Source organism: Myodes glareolus, chromosome 2, assembly GCF_982192425.1.
Source record: "Myodes glareolus chromosome 2, mMyoGla1.1, whole genome shotgun sequence".
NCBI lineage: Eukaryota > Metazoa > Chordata > Mammalia > Rodentia > Cricetidae > Myodes > Myodes glareolus.
This window is the reverse complement of record NC_142027.1, coordinates 52,283,529-52,310,164: the sequence shown is the minus strand read 5'-3', so window position 1 is coordinate 52,310,164 and position 26,636 is coordinate 52,283,529. Positions and strand designations below refer to the sequence as shown.

General features: G+C 39.3%; 1 protein-coding gene across 4 annotated transcripts; it reads right to left on the bottom strand.

Annotated features, from left to right (window-relative positions):
- On the bottom strand, nt 1-26,636 carry Btla (B and T lymphocyte associated). 4 transcript variants are annotated; one of them, XM_048422477.3, is made up of 6 exons: nt 26,104-26,636; nt 13,352-13,672; nt 10,168-10,203; nt 8,769-8,927; nt 5,754-5,800; nt 1-2,754 (listed from the first exon to the last, which is right to left on the bottom strand). In XM_048422477.3, exons 1-6 carry the CDS (start codon nt 26,186-26,188, stop codon nt 2,482-2,484), a joined length of 921 nt encoding a protein of 306 aa, XP_048278434.3. In that variant the 5' UTR covers nt 26,189-26,636; the 3' UTR covers nt 1-2,481. The 4 variants fall into 4 exon arrangements, with proteins under 4 accessions (XP_048278434.3, XP_048278431.3, XP_048278432.3 ...); XM_048422474.3 differs by lacking the exon at nt 26,104-26,636 and adding an exon at nt 25,862-25,979; XM_048422475.3 differs by lacking the exon at nt 26,104-26,636 and adding an exon at nt 25,862-25,979 and having other exon boundaries at nt 8,769-8,924.

The following is a 26,636-nucleotide window of genomic DNA, read 5'->3' as shown; positions in this document are numbered from 1 at the left end:
TAATTCTAGAGCAGATTTATTTGAGGAGATATATGAATTTACTAAGTAGGAATAAGAACATGTGTACATAAGTGATACGTGATCATTGACAAGCATGGTACAAGCATAAACAAAATCAACCATTTATAGAGGTGAAGCCTCTAGCAGCAGTGTCTTTCATCTTTCATTGTAAAATACAATAAAATACAATAAGAACTTTTTTTTGTCTTTTGAGATAGGGTTTCTCTGTGTAACAACTTGGGCTGTCCTAGAACTTGCTTTGTAAAGGAGGCGGACATCAAGCTCACTGAAATCTGCCTACCTCTGCCTCCCAAGTGTTGGGATTAAAAGCGTGCACCACCATTGCCTGGCTAAGAGCATCTTAAATAGGGGGAGTAGGAGAGGGCTCAGCAAGTAAGAGTACTTGCTTTGCAGGCATGAGGGCTTGAGTATGAAATCCCCAACCCATGTAAAAACTGAGCATGAGCAACTATAACCCTAGCAATCTGGGGGACAGAGACAAAGGATCCCTCACAGTGCTTGCTGTCTGCTAGCTTAGCTCCAGATTAAGTGTGAGACCTTTCCCTAACAGTAGAATGGAGAGCTATAGAAAAGTGCACCTGACGTCCTCTTCTGGCTCCTACACACCCGTATGCATACAGCACAACACACATACACCACACACACACACGTGCATGCACAGATTACAGACACACACACACACACACACACAACATTTTTAAAGGATTGTTTAAAACAAAATAGAAGTTTGCTTTTAAAGTTGGAGACAATTCTGATAGACTTGCTCAACTCCCAGGTTGATCTGATAAGAGGGACAGGGTGCTGTGCTCATCCCCCATACTTCCTGTTTCTATTTTGAAGATGAGCAGTTAAAGCAGCTATTCTAAGGCATTTTTTGCATAAATGCCCACAAAAGCACCTAACTGAACGAGCTTACGTACGGTTGGTTGCAACAGTATCTGAAAACAAAGTCGGCTGTCCCGGATCTAGGGAACTGAAACCCGATGTGAGCACTTGGTGAGGAGGGTTTTGCAGTGAGGCCTCACTGTTGTGTTTATGAATACATTCTCTAGTCACGTTCCTATTGGCTCTGCTTCACACCTTGTTTTCTTTAATGATCAATTTGTCCTAGTGCTTTGTACCTCCTAAGCAAACTAAAAATAGGACAGCAATCTGATTGGTTTCTCTTGTCTTGTTTCAGCAAGTCACATCTTGCGTTTGCACGTTAGCATGTATGGACACAGGAACAAACACACATGCACAATTACATAGACCACATTCACTCATTCAGCCGCTCATGTGTTTGTTCCAGTGGCTTCTAGCTCTTGCCATCCACTGTATACTAAAATGACGACTCTATTCAGTTTCAGAGTCTGAGAATTCAAGCCTCAAGCTGATGAGTAAAATTATGATCTGTGTTTTAAACAATTAGACTCAAGAAATCTGGAAATTCAGGAAACTTGAAAATATACCCTCTTAAGCAGCTACAAAGTCAGAATTTAAACCTGAGTGATCTCCATATGTCATACTTCATTACATATGATTTGTCCTGATTCAGTTTATAAGGAGCAAGAAACAGACATTAATGAAAGTATGTCAGCCCCTACTGGTCTATTCCAGACTCTTTCCTTTCATGAACCACCCTTCTAGTTTGCTCTCAGGTAAAGCACCAAGTGGTATAAACGTTCAATGTGAATTTGCCTTATAATACCTGATCTCATTGACTCTTGTTCGTGAATTCATATGTGCAATAGTTCAGCAGCATAGCATCACATTTGCATACTTTACTCTACTTGATCCAAACACTTCTGCATGGATTACAAATGCATTGACTATTCATTGATGAATCCTTTACTCCCTGAGTTTCTCAATCTAACAGGGTAGAGATAAACATCTCATTACCTTAGTGGTGAAATATACATCCCCCCACGTCTATCTGGCATATTCTGTGTCTGTATTGCACCAATTACCCTTTCTAATCTTTTTTTGAATTGAGTCCAAGATAATTTTTCTTTACTTTAAAAAAAAAACAGTGAGCTATAAATTGACATGGGAAATTGTCTTATCATGGAAGATTGGTTGGGAGCACACAATCATTACGGTATTTATGATTAGTTAGAAAAAATGGGTCATTCTTTTTCTAGAATGTGTAGTGAGCTGACCCAAATAACATTCTTCTTTCTTCCCTGTAAGTCTCTCTGATAGCCCCAAGGGAAATATTAAGTTCACATGTTGGGTAAGGCATGGTCAGATTTAAACATTCTATTATGCTGCAATTTGTGCTATGAGTTTTCCCAGAGAAAAGTCTATTGTTCAAGGCTCTTGTACAAAACTCCTTCAGAGTTTTCAGGAGAAATTTTAACTAAGTATTCCATGAATTTTTAAGGCACAGCCCCAGCATGAAGCATCTGAATGTGAAAATCCCAGGTTGAAGAAGGTTATTTGACACTGGAGGTTCAGACAATGGTATTCACAAGCCTGTCATACCATGCATCTGTGCAAGGGTTCACTTTTCCTACAAATGGACGCATATTCTGTGGGTGCCTCTTGCATGTTGCTTGACTGTCTTGGATTCCTTCCAATAACGGAATGGTTAAGAGAAGCATACACAATGCCCTGTTTGTTTCCCTCCGATTGTGAATTAGTTGTGGATTCAGAACTTTCCTGCCCACTTGACCAGGGATCATTATCATAAATAGCAGTTTCTGAGGGCAGTGTTTGGGAATTTTCCCTGGGACTCACTCCAATTTCAACCTACAAGAGAGAAGAGATGCACCATGTAAGGACATGACAACACATATTCATTATTAGACTATGAGTAAAAGGCTACATGATGTCATGCACATTGAAAGAGACCGTCTATTGTTCTTCATGTAAGCTACTTAATATCTACATTTTCAGTAAGCATTGTATTATCAAAGGATGAAAGGGTTGGTTAGATTTGGAATGTTTTGTTCTTTGGTTTTGTTTTGTTTTGTTTTTTATGACCAGGTCCTTATGAATGTTAGGCAGGCATTTGACCACTGAGCCCCAAAGGTCGAACATTTAAAATTCACTATGTTCTTCCCAAGCAGTTGTTTTATGCTGTATTATGGGTCATTTGAGGTCACAACAAATACATACAATGAATGATCTTTCAATGGAAAAAAATCACAGTCCAGTTCATGGTAAGAAAACTAATCCCATAAAAAATATTAGGCAGTTCATAACAATCGGCATATGGCGCATAGAACACCAAAAGATTAAGCCCAAGGCAAAAAGACCTGAGACCTCCTCAGGAGAGCAGGAGCAGGAAGCGTCATGGGCTATCCAAGACACATTATGATCAGAGAACTAAACTGGGAAATGGAAGCCAATATTGAATGAATAAAGTTTCTATTAAATTCTAAAATATTATTCTAGCTGTTATCTCTATCATAAGAAAACCGTCATACTTTCAAATAGTGCCAGAGATCTAAATGGTGTGAGATGGGGGGTGGGGGTGGAAACTAAAATGAATTCTGTTATTTTCTCCCTCTTTTCAGTTCCTTGTTAGCTGCTCCTGACTATACAAAAAGTGAGGACAGTTGTAGTGATAGGGTGCTGTGGGCTGCGGCCTGGCTCCCGGCTAGCTTTACACAAAATAATCACACAGAAACTGTATTCATTTAAACACTACCTGGCCCATTAGTTCTAGCCTCTTATTGGCTAACTCTAACATCTTGACTAACCCATATCTAATAATCTGTATGCCACCACGAGGTTGTGGCTTACCCGCATGAGTTTAACCAGTGTCCATCACGGAGAGGAGAGTCATGGCATCTGCCTGACTCTGCTTCTTTCTCCCAGCATTCTGTTCGGTCTACTCCACTTATCTAAATCCTGCCCTATCAAAAAGTCAAGGCAGTTTCTTTATTAACCAATGAAAGTAACACATAGACAGATGACCCACCTACATCAAACAGTAAAAATGATAATGTGTTAATATTAAGAGTTTTAACTTTCAGCCATGGGAGGGGTGGGGTGAGTCTGTATGTTTGTAGGTAAGGTGCACTCACCCATGTGAGTGCACGTAGAGGTCAGAGGTCAATGTCAGGTTTCTTCCTCTATTACTCTCTACCTAACTTATTGAGAAAGGTGTTCTCACTGAAGCTGTACTTCAGCTAGGCTTTCAACTAGGCTGGGCGGCCAATGAACCCAATTCAGCCTCTTTTTACATCCTCCCACCTCTTGGTTTCACACCCAGATTTGATAAGTGTGGGGGTCCAAACCCATTCCTCAAGCTTGCAGAGTGCTATATCCACCTGTCCATTTTCCCAGGGCTCTATTCTGACTTTTTAAAATGTCTTTGTCGGTCAAGTTATGCTCTCCCTAAAAGCTATCAGGTTCTTGATCTTTGACGTACTTATGGTCCTTGGTAAGTCTCACTGTGACATTTGCAGAAGGATTTCTCTTATATCTGCTGAGGAAAGCTCTGCTCTAAAAACATGCTTAGTGCTAACTTGAGAAATGAGGCAGTAACTGCCGATCCGCTACACTTTTCCTATGAGGTGAGCACTTGGAAATAACACTGAGGCTGGAGGTCTGAAAGATCGAGGGTGGGTTGGCTAAGACAGAGAGTGCCCCCACACAAAGTGAACCTACATGTGGGGCACTGAGAATTGTCAATTTGAATGGATAAAGAACTGTGAATTCTCTGTATGTTACCAAGGTCCCTGCTATCCTTTCCAGTCTTTAGTAGACTGTCAGGTCGGTTGACTTGGCTCTCTTCACCAGAATGGCTCACTTTCCTAGAAAACTCTGTTAGCACGAGCATGGTTCTTTGCCCCTGAAGTTCTCCTGTAACACTCTATAAAAGCAGTGGGTATGTTAGACGGAGGTAGCCATCTAGCCTTACATACTTATTGCACTTAGCAGTTGTAAGGTACTTTTAAAATAAGCATGCTGATTTATAACTCACTTTCCAAAGGCTTAACCCTTTTAAGTATATTATGACTGAGTGGAGTTTCCTACACAATCGCTTTTATTCCCTTAGAACAGCGATTCTCAATCTGTAGGTCATGAGCCCTTTGACAGACCTCTGTCTCCAAAAATATTGGCATCATGATTCAAAACAGTAGTAAAATTACAGTTATGAAGTAATAATGGAAGCAAATTTATGGTTGGGGGTCACTACAACATGAGGAACTGTATTAAGTGTCGCAACGTTAGGAAGGTTGAGAACCATTGTCTTAGAAGGACTATTTTGAAATAAGATCATAACTCTGGACTTTTCAGCTTTGTTACATTTTTATGTTTCATTGCCATATAGTAACTATATAAAAATATATATGTATGTATATATATTTATGTGTGAATGTATATACACACACAATAGATTTGTTCACATTCATCCTCCATTGCTCTCTGTTACCCCTTCTCAATCCTCCCAATTGCCTTCCTCTTCCCAACTTGTTTCCTTTTAATTTTGATCGATTTCCTGTCAATGAATTTCATTTTGGTAGTTTGTAGTAGTGTAGGTGAGGGTTTATTTACAACGACCACACTGAAAATTGGCTCTCACTCTGCATCAGTTGTTGACTACAATGTGAGTTCCTCTCACTCCACACTAAGCTGCTTATGAGCCCTGTCTTATACAAGTTATTATGCAGACAATCATGACTGTGAAAAATCTGGAGTGTGTGTGTTTGTGTTAATGCCATATAAACTTACTGAAAAAAATACATATGGTATAATATAAAATGTATTTGTCTTAATAGATACTTCAAACATACCAGGTTAATTTCCTTTCCTGCTAAGTCAGAATTCTTCTTTCCTTTCCCTGAAAGATTGAGAAAAGGGAAGGAAAAAAGATATCAAATAATGTTAAGAAAGCAAAGCAAACTATCCCACTATGCCCACCCCATTGCACACCAGCAGTCATATTGTTAGTTTTGCCTCCTAACTATCCTGGCTAGCATGTACCACACACATCTCAGTCTGTGAGAATGCACATGCCCACTTCCCTCCCCTCACTCCTTACATCACACAACAGTCTTCACGTCCAAGAGGAAGGAGTAGCATCTAGTAAAGAACAGTTGCAGAAGGTTGGGAGCCATTGCATACTCAATGCTCCAAGTGTGGCTGTCAGCTCTGTGATATATGAGACAGCTATAACATACTCCTCCTCCAAGGCTCGGGTAACATTGAAGAAAGACTGTGAAAGTCAGAGGTTGGTGCAGACTGAGGAAAACTGTCTCCTGGCCATGAGTATGCCATCATATCAAGTAATTCGCAATGCCTTTGATTTCTTCCACAGACCTGTGTAAGATTAAGTCAGCCAGAATCCCAGTTCAGGAGCCCTGCAACTTTTAGCCTGATGACGGATGATGGGTGCTAACTGAGCAAGAGTCAGTTCTTTTAGGTGTGTAGTCTCTGCTAAGTCAGAATTCTTCTTTCTCCCCAGCTATATGTATATGAACAGTACTAACTGACTCAATGAGATATGTATTGTGGCTGTGTGAATGTAAAGTGGCCCCCATAATCTCACAGAAGTGGCACTATTAGGAAGTGTGGCTTTGGTGGAGTACATATGGCCTTATTAGAGAAACTGTGTCATTGTGGGGGTGGGCTTTAAGGTTTCCTATGCTTAGAAAACTGCCAAGTGTCTCAGTCAACTTCCTGTTGCCTGCAAGACAGAGGACTCAGCCACTACTCCCACAACATATCTGCATTCATGCCACCATGCTCCCTAACATGATGATAAGAATTATTGAACCTCTGAAACTGCAAAGTGAGCCACCACAATTAAATATTTTCTTTAGAAGAGTTGCCATGGTCATGATGTCTTTTCACAGCAATAGAATCCCTAAGACAGGAGTTGGTACCAGGGACTGGGGTATTGCTATGATAGGCCAGACCATGTTCTTGTTTGGAGGAATTTGGACTTTGGTACTTTGGGTTAGGGAAAGAGTGGATATTTTAAGCACTGCCTAATGGACCATACTAGTAGGAGCATGGAAGACAGTGAAGCTGACTGTGAATTGGTGAACTGTGGAGGGCTTCTTCAAGAGGATACAGAGGAGAATTTTAGTATGTTTCCTAGAGATTGTTCTTGTAATATTTTGGTGAAGAAAGTGGCTGCTTTTGCCTTTGGACAGCTAAATTTCCAACTTGTTAACTTGTTTAGAGATTGGTGTGGCGGTGCATGCCTTTAATTCCAGAACTGCAAAGGCAGAGGCTGGCAGATCTCTGAGTATGAGGCCAACCTGGTCTATGGAGAAAGTTTCATGACAGTCAAGCAAAGACAGTAAAGAACAGAAAGTTCGTGGAGACATAATTGAATGGGGGGGGGGGGTCTCATGTTCTGGTCCCAGTAAGCAGCAAAACTTGGCAAAATGGGTTATAGAATTTGCCTCTGTGCAAGAAAAAAAAAAGCCATCGAGGTCACACTTGTGTCAAGAGCATCCCTGAATGGGGGCCTAGAGAGGCCTTTGTGTGAAGCTGTGAAGTTGAAGCCTGGAGATCCCAAGACATTAGAGATGCCAGAGTCATGGGATACTTGCCAAGGAGAGCTACTAACATCGAGTAGCACCTGCTCAAGAGAAAAAAGTGTGTTGTAGTCAGAAAAGCTGACCAGAGTTGGAGAACTGAAGAACATTTTAATGTCAGACATGGAGATGCAGAGTGTGAAGTTTGCCCAGTTGGTTTTCAGTCTTGCTTTGACCCAGTATTTCCTCACTGTGATTCCTTTCCTGCATTTTGAGATGGTAATGTATATCTTGTGTCATTGCATGCTGCAAGTATGTGATTTATTTTTTTAATTTTGATTTTACAGGAAATTATAGTTAAGAGACTGCATGAATCTCAGAAGAAACTTTGAATTTGGTTCGTCTAAACATTGTTGAGACTGTGATAGACTATGGGGACTTTTGAAGTTGGACTAAATGCATTTTGCATTATGATGTTGTTACGAACTTAGGGGAACAGTTTCCCGTGCTGTGTAGTTACAGATACAGAGGTGGGTTTGCAGGAGAATGTCTGAGAACTACAGAAAGGCTCTGGGATCCAGGAGCACTTCCGCCCAGACAAAGCTTTCTCTTGTGGCATCAAACACGGGATGCTTTGTCCTACCCACTTTAGAGCTACACTGTGCTCCTATTATAGAAAGTGGGGACATGGAAAAGAACAAGGAAATAGAGAATCTAGATGTACCAGATCAGCATGCCTCTGTTGAGTTTTACTGTTCAATGGTGACAATGAAGACATGGTTTTAAAAGGAAAAAGCAACCCTTTTCAAAATACCACAGCTCTCTTGTTATAGGCAAGTTCACCTTCTCAAATGCAATGCTATTGAGTAAAAACTGGATTCAAGCTTGTGTTTATAAGAGAAATAGAAAGCACAAATGCATATCAATTCCTGCTGGGGACAATGATTCTTTATTTAGATAAGGGTGGGTATCATTGGAATTATGTGGGATAGCTGTGGAAAGGGCTCAAAAGGAATAGCATGTTGGTTGAAGAGATTCTTTCAACCAGACTTTCAATGTGGTTAAAGCTTATGAGAATGCTTTCTTCTTCACACCTAAGATTGATGTGTATAGAATGAGAAAGTTCCAGGGTTGTGGTGAGTATACCTTGCCATGCCTAGCCCGAGACCAAATTTATGCATATAGTTTTCCAGTGGAAACCAGTAGTTCCCCAGGAGTCATTATCCAGAAAGAAAACACTAACCAGCTAAAAATCTATCAGCCCTTGAAAACAAACCCCAAATGTGTGACACATGAGGGCAGAGGGAAATTGCAACCCACCTTGGTGCCTTTTCAGGAAACAGACCAGGCAAAAACAGGCAAGCAGCAAAAGTAATGGCACCAAAGGAAGCAAGCTGTAAAGCAGCCAGGTCCTGCTCCCCGTCTCCTCCATGGTGGGTGGTCCTGAGGCATTGGTGGCACCTGGGATATCAGACACTGCTGAAAACAGTTAAGAAGTCCTAGAAGCATTAGAGTTGACAGCACCCCTTTGCATTGTCATAAGCTGAATGAAGGAACTAGCAGACCAAGCCCTCTGTTTCTCCTTTGGTGGTCCCAGTACCATCCACTACTATTTTTAACTTTTGTGAACATTTCACATTCTGCTTGGATGAGTCATCTGTAGAAAGATCCCTATGGCAGTTCTCACAAACCACTTCACCAGGCCCTTTCATTTATGTATTTAGTTTAGTGTTATGGAAGTCATTTTCTTTATACAGTTTTAAATTTTGAAAGAAATGTTACTGTTCTGAATAGTGCCCAAAGGCGGACAGCTCATGAATGGCAGCTGGGACTCACACCAGCAGGTTTCTGATGCTGTACATTTGCTCCCTCTTGTAAGTCATCATTATCTCCAAACAACAAATATTTTCATTTTTACCAAATATGCATTGCTTAGCATCTAGCTAGCGCTCATTATGACTGACCTGTGTGAACATTCACTGATCCCTGTTTGATCAAGGTTGGTTTTAGCTTATAAATAAGTTGTGACACAGCTCTGTGGATCAAAATTAGTTTTTTTTAAATAGTATAAAACAAGGTAGAAAATAATCTGAATTCATAAGACACACTGCTGCAGTGGTTCTCAACCAGAAAATTTCCCATCTCCCAGAAACACGTGGTAGCTTTGGGAGACACTTCTGATATCACAGTGTGGGAGAGGATCCGCGTCCAGTAAGGAGAGCTCCAGGGCTTGATAAACCCCCTGCATCACACAGGGCACTCCTCCATTCCCATAGCACAGAAATCAAACAACTCCACTGTCTACGGATTTTGTGGATTTGCTTTTTATGTGTGTATACTCTGGGTTATGATGTAAAATACACTGTTTCTTTGGGGTTACTATTAACAATTTGTCAAAAGCAATGAAATAAAGTATTGAACTGTATGTGTGACCTCCCCCAGACCCCAGATCCTTTCTTTGAGGTTACAATCAGGAGTAATTTAAGGAGGACATACAGTGAGCACATAGTTTAATGGTACAGAATGGAGGCAAATGTATTGCAGCTGCTGTTTAGGTTGGGCAAGCAGCCAAGAAGCAAACACAGCTGTCTGTGGGGAGGCAGTTTGATGGCAAACAATAGAGAATCTAATACAAACAAACCCAATTAAGAAGACCTTATTTCCATTATTTATCTGATCATCAAACAAACTTGCTAATTTTGATCGGTTTCATACTTACTTGTTAGATGGTGTTCTGAAAAATTTTGAGTCCTTTCTGAAATAGAAAATAAGATTAAGTATTAAAATGGCTTGCGTAAACACTAAGGTGGTATCTCTAAGGTCAGAGTTATTTAGAAAGGACTCCAATGTTGCCACAACAGAGAATCTAACAATCCAGGCCAAGTTCAGCATGCATAATTCACGGAACTTCACCCTGAGATCATGGCACACAAAGCAAAGGAGTTCTTTTCAAGCTTAAAGAAAGACTACTGTCAACACAGTATAACCTTCCTCTGACTTCTTTGGTTCTCTCCTCCTCGTTCTTCGGGTAGATGAACAGATAGACCATGTGTGACCTCTGACACCTGCAGTATAACAAAACGTTCAAGCCCCAAGTGCTCCTGAGACTTTGGATGACAACAGGAAAAAGAAGTTCTGGGTGAGATCCTAGGGGTTCATTTTGAAACAAAGACTGTGCCTCTCACTTCCTGCATTCTCACACAACACGCATCTTCCTGCACAGATAATGACCTCTGCATTTGTCATTTGGGACATCTGATGTCCCCAATCAGAAACTGACCTAGGACAATTGAGACACACAGACCTATAAATCAATGCATATATTGGGGTGGCTGTTCCTGGCTCTGTAAGACAATCTCCTTGTGCTCTGCTTTGTTTCACAGGATGCTTTTCCTCATTCTAGGAGACAAATGCTTTCTCAAGAATACCCGGGCCTCCTTCTGTTCACATTGGTTCTGACACAAACCACTTTCTATTATGAACATAAAAAACAAAGATGAATTGTATGCAAAAATGGGGGCATTCCCAGTATTCCCTCGGAAAGATATTTCAAGGGGGAACAATCAAAATACTTTTATCGTATCTCCAAATTTTACTAATTATAAGAATTTTTATAGTTCCAGGACATATTTCTTTCCACATTTCATAGGCAGTTCCCTGAGTACTCTTGGGTTCAAAAATAGAAGGAATATTTCCCCTCTTTCCCGGTAATCCCCATTTCCCTAAAGAAGACTATATATTTAGCTAAAATTTAAACTAATCCTAAAAAAATGTATTTTATTTCTACAAAAGAGCAACAATTCCCAAAAGCAAGATATGATTTCTATTTTGTAAGGTACTATAAGTTTAGATGGAACTGGACATATTTTGATATAATGGACAGGGAAAGGAAATGTGTGATGAATGAGGGACATAGACCTTACAAAGGAAAGGGATAATTGTGATAGGTATAAAAGTGGATATTCTGAAATAGATGGGAATGGCATTGCAACGATGACGATGGAGATGAGATAAGGCTGGACCTGGGAAGATGGGTCACATGTGTGAGCTTGAGGACCTCTGCTGAATCTTCAGTATCCACATATGAGGTTGAACATGACAGCACCTGTCTCTAATCCAGTGCTAAGGCAGCAACAGGAACATCTCAGTTTCTCACTGACTAGCCAGCCTAACAATTCCATTGAGTCCCAAGTTCACCAAGAAACCTTGTCTCAAAAAATAAGGTAGAGAGCAATTCAGGAAGACACCAAATGTCAACCTCTGCCTTCCACATACACACATGTGCAGACGCATATATGCACACATGTATGTGTACTTGCATGCACATGCACACACACAAAGATGGGGCAATGGAAAGTAGTGCTGTTCAGCTTGGAAAGGTTCCTCCCTGAAGTGATCCAAGAAGGTAGGGAGAAAGCTCCGGAGACTCATTACATATTCTAGGCAATAGTCTCACAGGAAGCATGCGATTTGCAAACACTTTCTCATGTTCTGTGATGTGCCTCTTCACTCGTGATGATGATCTTTGATGCAGAAACATATTGAATTGTGACAGTCTTTTCTGTCTGCTTTTGCTGTTTTATGCTTTTATAATAATATCTAGGAAATAATTACAAAATCCAAGATCAAAATTAGTTTTTTATGCAGATATACGGTTTGATGTAAAAGTAGTTTTGTAGGTTAATTTCCTATACTTAAACCAATTGAGGGTCTTGGTCAAGGTGACACATACCTTTAAGCCCAGTATTTGGAGAAAAGGGCTGGGGGATCTCTGAGCTCCACCACAGCCTAGTCTACACAGCGAGTTTCAGGCCAGGAAAAACTACACACTGAAACACAGTTTCAAAAAACAAAACAAAAATAAAAAAACAACATCTGAAAGTAAACTGAGAGCCTATAGAGATGACTCAGATGTCGAGAGCGTTGCCTGCTCTTCCAGAGGGCCCAGGTCCAATTCCCAGCATTCACATGGTAGATCAAAACCATGCGTAATTCCAGTCCCAGAGGCAGCAGCCATGTATGTGGTACACAGACATACTTGCCGGCTAAAACACCCATGCACAGAAAATAAAGATAATAGAAATTTATAAAAATAATAGAAATAAATAAATTCATAGACAGAATTTTATTCTACACTCTCAATTCTATGTTGATCTCACCACAGTATTTAAGTAGCTATATTTTAATAATGAAATTGGGAATAGAGAAATCTTTCTTCTTTATGCACATTATTTTGGCTACGCAGGGTCTGTTACACAATATGATGTGAATTTTAGAATTAAGTTTGATTTGTTGGAGATGACATTCAATCTTGGGGTGTGTCATCGTTATAATAGTGAGTCTTCCAAGCTGATTACAATAGGGTATTTTTACATCTTAATTTCTTTGTTTATTCATGCTACAAATCTTCTGCTTATGTTAACATAACTTCTACAAATTCTAATCAACAAAAAACAGGAAAACAATGAAGAAAAAAGAAAACGATATTATGATCACTTTTGAACTTAAGTAAATGTTTTAATCTCTAACAACAAGAACAGTCAGGAACTGGCCTGCTGTGGCAGCACATACCTTTAACCCAAGCACTAGGGAGGCAGAGGCAGGTGGATGTCTGTGAGTTCCATGATATCCTGGGCTACAAAGAGAGCTCCAGGTCAGTGAGATCCTGTCTCAAAAAGATCAGTAACTTGCATTATTTTCCCTCTACTGTTCTTGACCCCACCCTTCTCTCCCCCTCCACAAATACTTTATGTCCTCATTACTGTCACAGCCTGGAAGACGAGGTAGACTGTGGATCTGATACAAGTGTTCCAACTTGTAACCAAAGTGTCTGAAAGTCGGGATTGCCTCTTTCACAGCAACAGGATGGGAAAGCTATAGATGGTCTGGGGTAGAGCACTCACCTGTCACATGGAGGTCTATTATGTTGCTATTAATAATGTCAGAATTAAAGTTTATAGAACAACCATACGACCCATCGTCACTGGGATATACTGGTTCAAAACGGAGAGTAAAAACTGAAACCTGGTCCTCGTCTTCCCAATCAGTATGTTGCCAAGGTCCAATCTCAAGAGGTAAACAGTTTTTTCCACTGTACTTGCACCAAGTCACATTAGGTCTCTGAGCACAATATGTCACAGGACATTTCATTTTAAAGGACTCTCCCACTGTGGCATATTCCGAATGTCTGAGAACTCTAAATTGTACTGAACATGACTCTTCACCTAAAACACAAAAGGAAAACTGAAATGAGTATGATCTTCTCAAAGAACCACAGATACCACAGCAATTATTTCCACCAAATATTTCTCAGGCAGAATTCCATAATTTTCCTCAATACTATTTTTCAGTACTTTATCTCCGCTAGCTCAGTGTGGCACATAATCAATATTTGCTTTAAAAATAAATTGCTTCACAGAGTGCTGGAGGTGCACACATTTAATCCCAGCACTCTGGAAGCAGTGAAAGGCAGATCTCTGAGTTTGAGGCCAGCCTGATCTAAGGAGCAAGTTTCAGGACAGCCAAGGCTACACAGAGAAACCCTGTCTCAAAAAAAAAAAAAAAAAACCAAACATACAAACAATTAGTTAATGAGTTTCATCCTCCCCCAGAAAATAATATTATGAGTTCAGTTTTATGGAGGAGGTTGAAATACTAAAGAACTTGTTCATGGTTATATGCTAATAATTAGGAAAATTGAGACTTTAAAGTCATAATGAGGTCTTTACCATGTACCATTATTTTGTTTGTATTATTTCTTAGCCAGTAATTACATTTACTAATACCATTTTTAATTAACCTATAATTGTATTATATTAAAAACACAAAAATCATAAAACTTAAAACTATTTAATTACACCCCTTCCTTGAAACAAATACATGTGCAATTTGTCCACAAAATATTCAACCAGCATGGGTATTTAGGAACAGAAACTGGCTTCAAAATTACAAGCTTCAATTGCTCAGAAAACAGTTGTGTGTACGTGTTCATTCATAACTGAAAGGCTGTGTTGTTCCTTTTGGGAAAGGACCATGATCATCATGATCATGACAACTTTAGAACCTTTTGGGCCTCATTTCCATATTAGGACTGCTATGTTTGCCGCATCTAGAAATTACTGAATGGAATTCCCTAAGCTGGTAAAACAAAATAAGCAAACACACAAAGATATCTTTTGTTATATACTTTGTGGCACTTTTCTTCTTCTTCTTTTTACATTAAAGACGAGGCTAAACACAGGGTCTTAAAGTATTTCAAGTTCTTTCTCCTCCATCCTTATGAATTGTTCTTAGTTTGTTGTTGTTAGGCTGCTTTCTTGTTTGGGTTTGAATTTTTAAGACAGGGTCTTACTATGTAGCCCTTGCTGTCCTGGAAATCACTCTTTAGACCAGGCTGGCCTTAGACTCACAAAGACCCATCTGCCTCTGCTTCCCCAGTGCTGGGTTTAAAGGAGTGTGCCACTTTGCCAGACTCTTAGTTTTGAATTATTCTATTTCATGGCATTAAGCGTACTGTACCTCCTCACTAACTTTCATGTTCAAGTACTTTTCTGAATAGATTTATGGAATCACAGACTACAACGATGCCTAAATGAGATTATAGTCAAAGCTTTCTTTAAAGATGAGGAATGCTTAGGGCCTTAACTATTTCACTATTTAACTATTTCATAGCAATAAGTTTATCACTGTAACTTTTGCCCAGATCTCATCAACTCTTGCTTAGAACAACTGAAATTTGATGGAATTCTCAGGAGTCGAGTAGAGACTAGGAACCTGCAGAGAACTTTCAGCATCTCCAATAACTGACTTATTTGTAACTATATTGGATTCTCAGACAACTTCACTTCAAGATGTCATGGTTCAGTTGCTTCGAATTTTTTTCTTTTTTCTTTTTTTTTTCTTTTTTCTTTTTTTTTTTAGAGTAAGCTTGAGAGCAAAACAAAATGAAAGTTCTAAGGGTGAGATTTTCAAAAGCTTGAAGAGAAAGGATAAGGTCACTGACCAAAAGGAAGTGCCTAACAGAACAATACCTGATGTGGTCAGATTTGCAACAAAAAGCAAGGAAACCAAAGGTGGAAAGGCCAAGTGAAACCTTGTCTCCAAAGTCCGTTCCTCTCTCAAGTTAAGAGACCTCAGCCTCCTCACTTCCCTTTTTAATTCTCCTGAGTACTTGTGAGCAGCAAGGTGGTTGTGGTCAAAGACCTATTGTCCTCAATGAGCTTACTTTTGATTCATACGACAATTATGTAATGATAAGGACGTTTTCTAAATAAATCTATTATGTACTACTCTTTTTCTCCTCAAATGTAGTCAAGCTTGAAAACAAGGTTAGGAGGAGTCCCGTGCACTCTTTCTTAGAGGGAATAGGAATTAGAAATGAGGTCTGTCTTTGTGGAATTGGCCTTCACATGGGAAATGATCATGCCTAACAATGCGAGAGTCACGCTGTACATAGGCACAAAGCACTTGGCCTGGGCTGCTGGCATGCTTTACTGGAAGCTGAGCTGCCCTTGAGCGGAGGAAAAGCCCTTGGCCATCAGAGTTGAGACTGTTGAGGTACTGGAGTCTGGCAGAGCAGGAAAAGAAAGGCTTCTCAATAGTTGAATAGTCTCACAGCAGATTCAGGAACTGATACACAACTGGACCATGACTTTCTGGACATGATAAAGGTCATTGGTTATTCCAGAATGAAGAGGATGAGCACTGTTGGGGAACATTAAAATTCTCCTGCCCCCAAAGAAAAAAATATGATGTCCAACTTGGGTAGACATATAGAAAGCATGGAATCAGTGAAAAATGGAAGCATTTATTCAACAGAGCCATTGGAACAATCTCAGTGATCTCAATTTCTTCAAACTGAGATAGACATCGACTATAAAAATAGGAAAGTTCTTACATGTCAGTTCTCAAAACAGACACACATGGGCGCCCGTGCGCGCCCGCACACACACACATCTTCACTTCCCTCAATGTATGACTGTGAAACTCGTCCTAGTCTACAAAGTCTGTCTCTGCTGCAATGTATAACCCTTTCATTCAGCCAGAGAACTGTTACCTCATGTTAATAGCACAGTCTATCTTTAGCATTCTGTGTCTATACACTTGAGCACACAAAATACACACAGAAAAGCCCTGACTGTGTCACTGATTTGGAATGCAATGACAGAAACCTTATTGTGGCTTCTGAGTATTTTTCTGAGCAGGATAAAGGTGATTGACAATCACATTAGCTGGCATATAACTTTTTCTCAAATATTAGAATAAATAGAAGATGAATGCTTTTACAGCATTTGAAATCAGGAATAATCAGTATGTGTGCAAATAAGGCAAGATTTTTTTTCCTAAGCTCAAAGCCTGTAACTGATGTTAGTAGATCGAGAATGATCCACTGAGTCAGATGTCACAGTCCTCATTTTCTGTCTGGCAAGCATGTTGACAATTCCTTTCTGCCTGCCTCGACATGTGCCAATCAATTATGTGACACGCACGATGCACACAGCTACCATTGGGCTGGATTGTCTTCTCAAGCAAACATTTTCTGATGACGGAATAATCACAGCTGGTTTTGGCTTTGACTTATCTGCCAACTCCCAGTCACTTTGTCCTTGGTATTATTGTTCCTGATGCTTGTCTCAAACATTCATACCTGATATGGAATTTTCAATGAAGAATAATGAAATCACATGTAGTAAGACAAAATATATATCCATCACCATCAGGATTTCATATGACATATCTTTGTGAGCCACTAGAAGTGGAGGAGCCTGTAAAAAATTCTTCCAAAAGCTACTCGTGTGTTATAGTCTATATGAACTGTACACACAAAGAGATAGCCAGCTACTGTCTAACCAATGAGTTATTATTGTTTTGAAGAACTTCTATCTCCATATGAAAAATATCTATTCTGAAATCACAAAAGGAAATAATCAACCAAATGACCAGAAAAATAAAATAAAAACAAATGTTGTAGGAATATGTACTATCACAAAGAATGAAGGATACCAGCCAGTATCAAACTCTACTGATCCTGAGTATAATTCATGCTTAACGTGAGCACAAGCAGTTGAATTCATATGTGCTCAGGGCCAGTTCCACAGCTAGGCAGTTCTGAGTTAACTTTCATGTCGAGGGAAATTTCTGCTGAGGATAAATATTACAAACTTGTTAGTTTACAAATTACATACATATTATTAAAACTCAATGGTAACATATTAATTAGTTAGAACTTAAACCAGGAATACGCTAATGGAAAATGTCTTACCTTGGACATTATTCAGAACTTCTCATACATGGTGATAATCAGCAATAGATAGTATGAATACTGTGTCTTCTTGTTATCCATAAGCTAAGTGTATAGACATCCCAGTGCCTATGATCACTAGGAATGTGATGGTTTCTAATAGAATTTTATAGTTAGACTTTTTATCTTAGATATGACATAATCTCCTACCTTTCAGATCCTTGAGAGTTCTTCTGGTTGTGTTGGTCAAGAAAGGTTTCATGAAAGAAGAGGGATGTAACCCAACCCCTAGGGAAACTCAGGGGTCTTGTCCTCACGAAGCCACCTCCAATCCTTAACAGGCTCTATGATATTCTATAATTATTTCAACTGCCTTGCCTTGACTATAACTATTATTTTAAAGCAAATTCCAACCGACAATCACCAAGCCTTCATCGAAAAATTCTTACAATTTATAGAAACTTCAAAAATGGTCATAGTTATTAAGTGAAATTAGTGAAAAAATGAAGATTGGATTCATTTGAGTTATAATATCAGAGATGAATGTAGAAATGTAAACTATTTCAGAAAAATAAAATTATCACCAATGGTGTATTAATAATTAAATATTTACAATCAGGAGGAAATGTCTCTAGACAATATTTGATAATATAATCTGCTTACCTTAAAGCTTAGCAGTGATGAAGGGTGGAGGGATATTACACTAACTGAGACAAAGAAAGACATACATCTTTCCTGGAAAACAGGGCTGTAGGAATCCTTTGAAGTACTGGCCTCCACCTAACTCATGCACATCCTTGTAATTTTACACTAACCAGCCTATGACATCAGCCCAGACACTTGAGAAAATCACGGGCACCACATCAGAAAGGCACAGTATTGTATTTCCCACCCTAAGGTAGTTGCCACAGCCACAAAATTAGAACTGCAGTAATGTGAAACTGTAGTGAGCGATTTGCACTCCACTCAGAAACCACTCATCTCATGGTTTGTTATTTTGACTAAATGTATTACTTTATGGTACGTGACCCTATTCCATAACTAAGATATTCCCAGAGATTCTGGGGATGTCTCGAGCAGTGTGGATGACAGCAATGCATAGACTTCTAAGCTAAAATCTGAACTGTGATTGGAAAAGAATCACTGTTGAAGGAAGAAACCCTGTGTCTTGGTCTCAGAGACATAACTTACAACAAAACTGAGGCTGCTGTGAAATGGACCAGGAAAGAATTAGCTCCATGTGAAGCACATACGTGGCATGAATTCACACATCACTTAAAACACAGCAGAGACCATGAAATAAGAAAATTGAGAGAAATTTTATAATCATCTATTATTTTTCCTCTTAAGTCATCTACATCTCTATAATTATATGTGAAACATCTAAATTTGATTTCATATTTTTGTAAGAACATAGTTTCCTCTAGGGCTAGAGTGTACAATAGTTACTGTGACATGTCATTTTGGGAAAGAATTTAAAGACTATCTCTTAAATTTAGTTGTATAGGACAAGCGCATCCAATACAATACCACTTGTGTTTAAATACTCAACGGTGCCTGTGGTATTTCCTCTCCTAGAAATACTTAAAGTAGGACAAGCACAGATCTGAGAGGTCATCCAGGCAGCATATGTGCAGTTTAAGCTGTTTACCAGGTATTTCTGGAACCTCCTCTACTCATTCATATGTAGTTACACACTGCACTATCCCTTCCTTATCAGTGTGCACACACCCTTCCCAGATCCAGGGCAAAAACAGGCAAATGGAAAGATGACAAACAATTCTCAGGTTCTTGCTATGTGTTAAGTACTGTTGGGCATCATATATGGAAGTACTCCTTATGGTAGAATCATGTGCTGATACACCCATCATGATTTAACATTATTGTAAGCCAAAATTCATTTAGTAAACCTAGTCTACCAAGCACCACATCTGAGCCTAGCCTTCCTTAAACTTATTCAAAATAGATTAGCCTGCAGTTATTCCAAGTAAACTAACCTAAAGTCTCTTTCATAGTGAAGTTTTGGTCCTTCATGTAAGTTTAGAATACACTTAGCCAAAAATGCTGGCAACGTGGTATACTGGATGGTATCGGCCATTTACCTTAGTGATTGCATAGTTGAGTAGGGACGTAGCCAGTACTGCTAAAGGCTATCACAACACATATTGCTAGCCATGGAAAATAGCAACATTTAAAGTTTGAAGTGTATTTTCTACTGATTTCATATCACTTACAAATCATTGTAAATTTTTGATAATTTACAAGTTGAAACATCCTAATTAAGGAATCACTCAGAGTGTTACTTCAGTCCATCACAATAATTATTGTGAGGTAATCACTGGTATTATCTTTGCATTTAAGCTGAATCCTAGAACAAATAAGCCATCTATCATAGGTCACCAGCTTTTGGGAGACAGACTCAGGATGAGAATTTAAACCCAGATTCACTACTCTCTCTAAGGCATAGGCTGTAATCCAAAAATTTAATGTGAATGGGAATATGTAGGAAAAGTTCTTGGCACTATACTTAGATTATATTTTAACAATAATAAATGACAAGTGTTACAAGTTTTATATTAAAATGGATTTACGGGCTGAAGAGATGGCTCAGCGGTTAAGAGCACTGTCTGCTCTTCCAAAAGTCCTGAGTTCAATTCCCAGCAACCACATGATGGCTCACAACCATCTGTAATGAGATCTGTACTGAGAATACTGTACACATAATAAATAAATAAATCTTTTTAAAAAATGGATTTACAAACTGACATATAAGTTGAGTAATTCTCAAAAGTCACTAAAAAAAACTATAAGTCTTGCAGCCAAAACAAAACTTCAAAGGTCTTCCCGAGTACCTCTGTTCTGAAAAGTGAACCCTAGCTACTTTCAAGAGATTAACAGTGGTCTGTTATGAGGGGATCTGTGCCAGGCAAACAAATAGAGAAATTGAAAAATGGAATGCTGTCTAAAATGTAATGCTTTCATATAAATAGAAATCTATGGAATAAGACTGACCAGAAAAGCTTGCCACAGCTACAAACTAAAGAGCTTTGGCTCTCTTTCCAAGGTGGTTCTTGGTACTTCATTGTAAGTCTACCAGGTGGCAAGTGTCACCTCATGTCACCTTCAACCCTATTGCTCATTGCCTTTGTTCCGCAGCTAGGGTTCCCATGCATGCCACTTCGTGAAGCCTTGTCCATCCTATGTGCCAATGGTGAGTGTCTGTCAGTTAGGTTGGAAGATAACATGTAAATATTTCCAATGGACAACAGAAAACTTTTGGTGACTCCAGAGAAGAAAGATTCATGGTGACAAGTTACAGGTGCTTCTGGTCAAGGGAACCCTGACCACCTGGTATAAGTGGGCCTCGTCTTCCAGAGATACCAGGTCCATAGATCTCTTTCAGGAAGAGAAGTCATTGACAGTAGTGTTTGGTAAGCTTCTCTCATTCTATCAGAAACCAGTTTGTGTTTTACAAAAGATGCCAGGGAATGGTGTTTTCTTGTGATGCTCAGTAAGACTTTGTTATGTCAGAAAGGTACAGTGAAGTCTACTTTCATTTCCCTGCAATATACTTCTTCACTTCCCTAATACAACACACTAAACTTCGGTGCCTCTCAAGCTCCAGACATGGTTGACCTGTGGGAAACACGGTTTGTGGGAAAACAAAACAAAACTGCCAATTGTTCCTCAGAGTTCACTTTCCTTTTCTAATATTACAGAAGAAAATAAAACGAGCCATGACCATCCAGCTAAAATCTGAATGATTCTCCTGCCAATGTTTTCAGAGCCATAGACTATTTGTGATAGGTGTGAATTCCAGGCTGTTCACTGGATGAACATGGCAGTTAGGGAAGAGGAAATGGTATTAGAGAGACCTACCAGATAAACTTCTTTTTGTTTGTGACTGTCCTACTTGGTCTATCAGACATTTCCCTGATCTGTGTTTAACAGGGATGTCATGTCAGACTCTGAGGATGCAAAGAATGGCATCCCTACATGTACACAAACACAAGCACATGAAACACTCCTATCCTATCCTGGGATAAACACATAAACCATAAGGGCAAGAGCAATAAGACAGGGATACGATATTAAGTAATTTCAAGGTAAGAGAACTGAGAACTTGAGAAAAGTGAATTACAAAATCACAAATGCTTCTCCTTACTGACACTGTGAGAGAAGCTGAGTAACTCACAGTGTGTTAGCGCTCATTCCAACTGAAGATGTTAACAGATGACATGGAGCTAGCCTGGAAGGAAATATCACTTAAGAAAACAATAAAACTAATTAAAATTTGAAATAAAAGAAAACAATAACAAATAATCACTCTTAACTAAATTGACACAGTATTTATGCTCTTCAATGTTCTTGGTATTTGTCCAGAAAAAAAAAAAAAGAGGCACTTAGTCGGCATAACACCTCAATGAAACACATGACTGTTTTCTTTTGTCAGATGAGGAATTGAGGACTAGAGCTGCTGTTTATAACCAATAACAGCCATGGTCTACTGATAAAGCTATTTTTATATACCCATCCTTAACCACTGCACAACAGAGATTGTTCAACATTTTATTTCAGCAAATTTAAACTCCAAGTTACAGAAAAGCATCCAGGTAATGTAAGTTAAGTAGGAAAGTCCCGTGGAGGTTTGGCAATAGTTTCAACTTCAGTAATACAAAAGAGGAAAATTTTATTTTGTGGTAAAGGAAGTCACAGGAGCGTAAAGAGCCCTATGATGCTAGTGAGTCAATTTAAGGAGGCAATCAGCACATACTTTAATCTGATTGTGCTCAATCCAGGAAATCCTGAAGCATAGGAAAGTATTTCTAGGTATTTGCATAAGTATCTAGATACCTTTTGATACACAAAAGGTGTTTGGAATTTGGGGAAAGATGCAGCTCTGTTTCCAGTATTTCATGTGAACATTTCAACAGGAATACTGAAATCATGAAGATGAGACAGAGAGGGACTGGAGAAATAACTCAGCAGATAAGAGCACTTGATGTTCTTCCAGAGGTCCCAAGTTCAGTTCCCAGCAACCATCTCAGGAAACTCATAACCATTGTAGTTGAAGCTCCCCAGGATCCAATGTCTTTTTCTGGACTCTACAGGCACGCACAACATGCAGATGCAAATACATCCATACATACAACATAAATAAAATTTAAAACTGAAAACATCGTAAAGTAAGGTGAGGACATGCTACATTGTCAAGGGATTGTAGACTGACTTGGAGCATGAGTGCTCTGACCCAGTTTAAAAGTGGCTCCACACAGGAACATCATAATGCTCACCTTCAGGAGAAAGGAGACACAGGCAAGGCCAAGCAGGCAACATGACTCTAGCCACTGTGTTCTCAAAGGAACCAGACCTTAAATATTATCCCTTTACTGGGCCTATTTCTATTACAATAAACAATGATCAATCAAAGATTTTGTGCCTCCTTTATTCCAGATCAAACACACACACACACACACACACACACACACACAAGTTGAAGTCCTCAGTTGAGCCTCAACTGAATGAGTGGTTCAGACCCTCAAAGATGGAGCAATCTCTGAGAACCTGCACTCAGAACTTCCTAGTCTCATGAGACACAGGTGTTTGTACTCTATTTCCAGCAAGAGAGAAATGACATTCTTGAAACTGGGAAGAGTTCCTCTATTTTTTCAATTTTTGAGAAACATAAAAAGCACAGCTCTTGATCATTTTACGTAACTATAACTGGGGGAGATGTTTAACCCATCCTTAAATCGTTTGAGAACATACTACTTTACTCAGTAGTTGTTGAAAGTCATAGGAATTCTTCAAGATATAAAGGCTCTTTATGCCATTAGTATAGTTTCATGGGCTGGAACTGCCATCAGTTTTGTCCAGAATCATACATTTTACCAAAGATTACTTTTTACTTCTTTTGGAGGAAGGGCACAGCAGGTTGCTGAGGACAGAGCCTAAGCTCTCACGAAAGTTAGGCAAGCACTCTAGCACTGCCTCACTTTCAAACCTCACCAGATGCTCCTTTCTTAGCTTATATTCTTTTAAAATTTATTTTATTGCATTTATTTATTTAGTGTTATGCTCCTTTCTTAGTTTATATTCTTTTAAAATTTATTTTATTGCATTTATTTATTTAGTGTGTGTGTGTGTGTGTGTATGTGTGTGTGTGTATGTGTGTGTGTGTGTGTGTGTGTGTGTAACCCATGTATAGAGGTCACAGGATAACTTTCAGGACGCAGAAATTGGTTTTCTCCTTCTATCATGTGCATCCCAGAATTTGAAGTCAAGTTTTAGGTTTGGCAGCAAGCACCTCTATCCGTTACCCACTGAGTCATACCACCAGCATCCAGTCTATATTCATAATTCAGAGTGATGCTGTAATTCACTAATCCATTAATTCAACCCGAGCAGCACTGCAATCCACCTTATCAACTTCTGTATAAGACACCTGGACAGCGCTTGTCTAAATCTTTTTGTTTCACTTTCTACATATATTTTGATTCATTACATTTGGGTCTAAAAAATTTATACAACATATTTTATTATTTTACCTTTGAAACAAGTATTAGGAAAACCTTGATCACAGAGCATCAAGTCAAAACTGGTCAGAAGTAAAAAGTTTCAGTCGCAGCAGCGTAACTGCAGCTTATTATTTTAAAATTAATAACTGGATGAATTTAAAATAATAGGTATGTGAGGTCATAGGCAAGTTAGTTCACTTGATTTAAGCATTCTAAAACATATACCTGTATCAGACTTCATATACATACATATAGCATTTGACATTTTAAAAATGATGAAAAGTTTAAAATCAGAACTACTTAATGTACTTATGTTAAACCTTAGTTCTCATCTAATTGGATTTTGTGGGAGGTACTGACGAAAAGAACTATTAGCAAACTTACCGTTAACATTCATCAAGCTTTACTTGCATGTGCTTACCATAGCTAGGCAGTACAGACATAACAAAGACACATCATTTAGGTATAATTATTATATGTTTTTAAATGAAAAGTAGGGCTAAGAAAGGAAAAGAAACTTAACTGGCTCTATAATGTAAGTGGCAGAATCACTAAAGAATCTAATTCTGTAACCAAGTTTATGTGCATGAATACAAGGTTATAGCATACTGGGTGAAAGAATGGAATGTGGCGGAGAGTCCAATTGTGATGCAGAATTAAATTTTTCCTTTATTCCACAGAGGTAAGTCTATAATTGATCTCTTAGAATTAAGTAGATTCAGTTTAATATTTGACTCCAGCTGAAGACCATTAATAAGTAGGGGCTTGGATGACTGAGGCGATGTTTTACTCTGCCCCTAGATAGGTGGTCTGGTGACATCAGAGTTGAATTCTAAGGTTCACAATTCTAGAATTCAAAACGCAGTCTACCACAGCCATGCAACTGTCACCCACATTCAGAGGGATGGGGGCTGGAGAGATGGCTAATCAGTTAGGAGCACTGACTAATGTTCCAGAGGACCCAGGTTCAATTCCCAGCACCCACATGGCAGCTCATAAGTGTCTGTAAATCCAGTTCCTGGGAAAACTGACACCTTCACACCATTGCACATAAAATCATTAAAAAAAATTTTAATGAAAGATGCTTGTGTTTTGATGGGAGAAAAATTTTTAAAATATACTTGAGCCCAGAATTAACTGAGGAAAAAGAAACCTCTGCTAACCACTCCACAGGCATTCCCCTTCTCCAGGGCATGTTGCTGTGCAGAAGCAAAGTGTCGAGAGATGGTAAGACAAAGAAGAACTGCAGGTTTTGATAACAAAAAAGCTTTGTAGGGATGAGCCAGCATGACCTATGGAAAATTGCTTTCTATGTTCAGTTGGCAACTGCTTACGAATCTCCTCGTTCAACAATGAAACAACACCAGCGCTCGCTGCTCTACTTCACAGCATGATGCTTGTCCAGTGTTTTCGTAGTTCATCCCACTACGTATTTAGATTGAACATTATTTGAGAGTAACCATGGCCACAGCTATGAACTCAAGTATCCAACACCTTCCCCACGCAATTAAGCACTACGACTTCCTGCTGACATCCATGTGGAGAGAACATGAGATTTATTTCCCATTAGTATGACAGCCAGAGAGATTTCATGGGCAATGGTGACAAATTTGTACTTAAGCATTTTTAACATCTGGTAAAATATCTTTACTTACCATCAGGACAGGTTTCTAGGAAACTTGGACAAGGTATGGATTCCGTGTTTGCTCTGTAGGCAGGTGAATCCCATATTCTAAGTTCACTTTCACCCTCTAGCATTTTCAGGAAGCAAAGGTAACTACTGAGCTGTATGCTGGACATAAGCATCCCTCTCCCCTGAGCAAGCTCAACAAGGAAAACTGTCGCCAACATGAACACTGAGGAAGAAAACAAGAAATCCCCTTAGGAGGTGCCTTACCTAGGATGCTCCAGAAGCCCACGTGGAGAATTAAGAGTTTGCTAAACAACCTTGGAATCCCAAGCATGGCAGGCGGTGTCTTCATTCTCAGCACCTATCAGGCAGGGGCAGACTCCTCGAGCAGAAGGATCCCTTTCCTCCTTAAGGATCTCCAGAGCTGGATGGTACTCTCTGCCCTAGCAGTGTCTTGTGGGAACAGTCAGGAGAACTGCTGGGAGAGGACAGGTTGAAGAGCCTGAGTGATTCTGTGAGAGCAAGTGAACAGAGACTCTGGGCTGTGGTTTTGCTTCTCATCCAATCTGCTCTTCACTTTCAGGCTCTCTGATGTGCAAAGCAGCTGGGTCCCTGCTTCTCCTTCCGCCCTGCTACCATTCTTACAAGACCTTGAGGCTTTTCTCAAAGTGAACAATTAAACTTGAAAGAAATCTAAATTGTTCCGGCCTTTAGGTTTAGATTTTGATCAAATCAGGGTTGGAAAATTCATGGTAAAAGTACCTATAGCAAGCGTACATGTCCCCTTTTCATAACTTGTG